Here is a 3306-nt window from a genome sequence, read left to right as displayed (position 1 = left end):
AGGTCCCCTGCTATCTGGTCCCTTCCCATCCTTCTTTCAGGTGAGGCTGCCCCTGCTGCTGCTCCTGCTGCTGCCGCCTCTTTTCGTCGGTCCTGTCCTGAAGGGTCTAAAATATTTGGCTCCTACTGCTATGGCTTGTTCAGTATGGCACAGACCTGGGATGCTGCAGAGGTTGGTTTGGGGGAGGAATCTCCAAGTAGGGATGGGGATGTTGGGGGGGGGGGTTTATCACAATGGCCCCTGAGGCTTAGTCATGGACAATCAGCCCTTCCTTTGTCTCCAGGAGGGTTCTAGATTCTTATTTCTCTGTTTTCTTGGATCCAAGTCCTTCATTCTCCCCAGTTCCCTGAAGGTGTGATCTCTGTGTTATCTCCTATTCTCTACCCTTATGAGGAAAGCCCTCTTCCTTCTTCCTCTACAGGTGGACTGCCAGAGTCAGACCTCAGGCCATCTGGTTTCCCTGATGAATGAGGCTGAAGCTTCCTTTGTGGCCTCCCTGGTGGCTGAGAGTGGGGGCAGCAGGACCCCCATCTGGATTGGCCTCTATGACCCAAACAAGGTTTGTCCCACAGATTTCTCTAGTCCCTCTACCTGCCCAGGTCATTAGAGGAGGGTTTGGAGTGGGGTGCTACTCAGACCATGTCATCCCCTTCATCCTTTGAGCTCTATGAAGAGGGAGCTGGGAGAAGGTGAGGGGGGCTGCTGAAAAGGAAGACCCATTTCTAGAGGTATCTAATTTTCATGACTCCATCTAGGCATCTCTAATCAAAATCAGTCTGTCTATTGAAGCTCAGCTTCTTTCGCATGTGTACCCCATCCCTCATTCAAACTCCTCGTCCTCCTCCTCATGTCTGTTCATGTAATTGAAGGCCACAGTTTCCAACTTGGTAGAAATAAGACGTAAAATCACCCAACCTTTCCTTTAGAGAATCAACTAAATGGCACAACATAGAGAAATGTTCACAGTTGGTAAAAGAAGAACTGGGTGTAAACCCCTTGGAAACATATTAACACTTCGTTATCTGTAATATATTCTAAGCTATAGGGAAGGGAATGGAGCAAAGTAATGTAATACTTCTGCTGATGTAAGAGAAAGAGGGTTTCATTTGCCTCCCACCCCCAGCCCAGTTACTGTAGTCACAGGATATGATCCCAGATGATGAGGTGTTAATGTGTCTTCTAGGGATTAGTGTCCTCTTTCTCAGTGTGTCTGAGAGGCACATGCCTGTAACACTAGACAGAGCCTCGTCTAAGACACCATTGGCTGACCAGGATTGTCTGAGCTGTGGATGACCAGAGCAGGGATGGATCAGTGTGGGAGAAATTAGGGAAGGCTTCCTGGGGAGATGGGCTTCTTATTAGATCCTGCAGAGGAGGAAATCACAGACTTCAGAATCTGAAGGCTCTTCTGAGGCCACCTAATCCAGCCTTTGTACCAAATAAAATACCAACTATACTAAACTCAAGGACAAACAGCCTTTTCTAGAAGACTGCCAAGGAGAAGAAACACATCATCTCCATCATTCTGATTGTGGAAATTTCTAATTGTCTGGAAGTCTTTTTTACATCCAGCCTAAATTCTCTTTGGATTGTACCCCCACTGCTTCAAACACTATGGAAGGCTAATGTCACTTCCATATTACGGTGTGTCACGTACTAGTATCTAGTATTTTGAGGACCAGATGATGAGATTATGACAAACAGGGAGATGGTATCTGGAAACATTTAATGGAAAAACTACTGTAGGGAATTTTGAGGAGAGTGAGAAAAAGGTATATGTGTTTGTGTGTGTGGCTCTGTGTGTGTGTGTGTGCATATGTGTGTGTGTGTGTTTGGAGAGGTTCTCACCAGTTACTACCTTCCCCCTACAGAACCGACGTTGGAAATGGACCAGCAATGCCCTTTTCACCTACCAAGCCTGGGGTTCTAGTGCCCCTAGCAATAGCAATCCTGGATACTGTGCCACCTTGACACCAGAAACAGGTTAGACAAAAGAGAGAGAATCATGAACAACAAAATTAATTCCTTGTATCACAATTGCATCCCCTTAGCTCCAACCCTCTGTATTTGCTAACTAACAGGTTGGGGGGTGGAGAATCCACTTCACCCATATTAAGGGGAGATATCTTTGTTTCTTTCCCCTTTCCCCCTTGCCTCTGTGACCACAAACCTATAATTGATTGTAGGCTTATTAGTGCTTTGGGGATTAGGGAATGCTTTGAATTCCAGGGCTGGGGGTTGGGGTTACCAGATTGTGGGGCCAGAAGCCCCAGTATACCTGCTTCCCAGCCTGATGAATCACATCTCTTCCTAGGATTCAAAAACTGGAAAGATCTACCATGTACAAACAAAAACTTCTACATCTGCAAGTTCAAACCCTAGAGATTATAAACCAGAGAAAGGAATTGGAATTCTGCTTCCTTGGGATCAGACCTTGACCTATGAGGGGCCTAGTTACAGTCTGTGTCCTCTCAGAAACCTCTCCCCTTTACCCTTCTCCTTACCTACAGGCTAGTGTCTCTCATCCCTTTGTAACTGCCCTTCAATTCCCTCCTTTGCCTTTAGTTAATATCTCCTTCCTCTACTTACATCTCCTTGTGGGCTGCCTGGTGCAAAACAATGGACAGTCAGAATAAACTATTATCTTTCCCAGTCTTCTCTGTCTTGCATCATTTTTGTTTCAAGATCAACTTGTCCAGTAGGACTATGGTGTGCGTGTGTGTGTTCCAGGGGAGGAAGTGTAGATCCCCTGGTGTATAGGAATAGTACTTTTTCTAGCTTCCTACCTGAGGCAATATTCATCCATTCACTAAGATTTTTGAGTAATTGTTTAATGTCTGACATATGTTGAGTCCCTTGGAGACCAGAGGGAAGACCTCTTCAATACTGTGGTTTTGGAAACTGATTTTGTGAACCCAAGCATATGACTTTATACTTGTCCCTATTAAGTCTTATATAATTTGATTGGGCTCACCATTCTACCCCATCAGATCTTTTTGGATTCTCTCTCTTTCTTCAAGTGTATAAGGGTTGTCTTCTCTATTTCTCTGTCTGTCTGTCTCTCTCACACACACACATACACAGAGATACACCACCTGCTGATTTGATGGCTATGCCTTCTATGTCTTTATTCAAAGTACTAATTTATAAAACAAACAAACAAAAAATTGAATAACAGCACAGATACCTTGGATTCTCAGAAAAAAATATCTTGGGTTTACTACCAAACCCAACTCATTTCTTTTCTTGCACAGGAAGCAGCAAGGTAGAGTAGATAATGGGATATTGTAGGCTTGGTCACCTGAA

General features: G+C 44.6%; 1 protein-coding gene across 1 annotated transcript; it reads left to right on the top strand.

The window, feature by feature from the left end:
• Positions 1 to 33: 33 nt before the first annotated feature.
• Positions 34 to 2649, top strand: LOC138167862 (lithostathine-1-alpha-like; the record flags this gene model as incomplete). Its single annotated transcript, XM_069096822.1, has 4 exons — positions 34 to 171; positions 422 to 559; positions 1872 to 1983; positions 2315 to 2649. Coding segments are annotated over 4 exons (456 nt in total), but the record flags the coding sequence as incomplete, so codon positions are not given.
• Positions 2650 to 3306: the final 657 nt, after the last annotated feature.

Source organism: Petaurus breviceps, unplaced genomic scaffold, assembly GCF_028583685.1.
Source record: "Petaurus breviceps papuanus isolate PSGF00001 unplaced genomic scaffold, PetGlider_PUasm1.0 315282, whole genome shotgun sequence".
NCBI lineage: Eukaryota > Metazoa > Chordata > Mammalia > Diprotodontia > Petauridae > Petaurus > Petaurus breviceps.
Note: the sequence above shows the minus strand (reverse complement) of the source record. Positions and strands in the feature narration are given on the sequence as shown.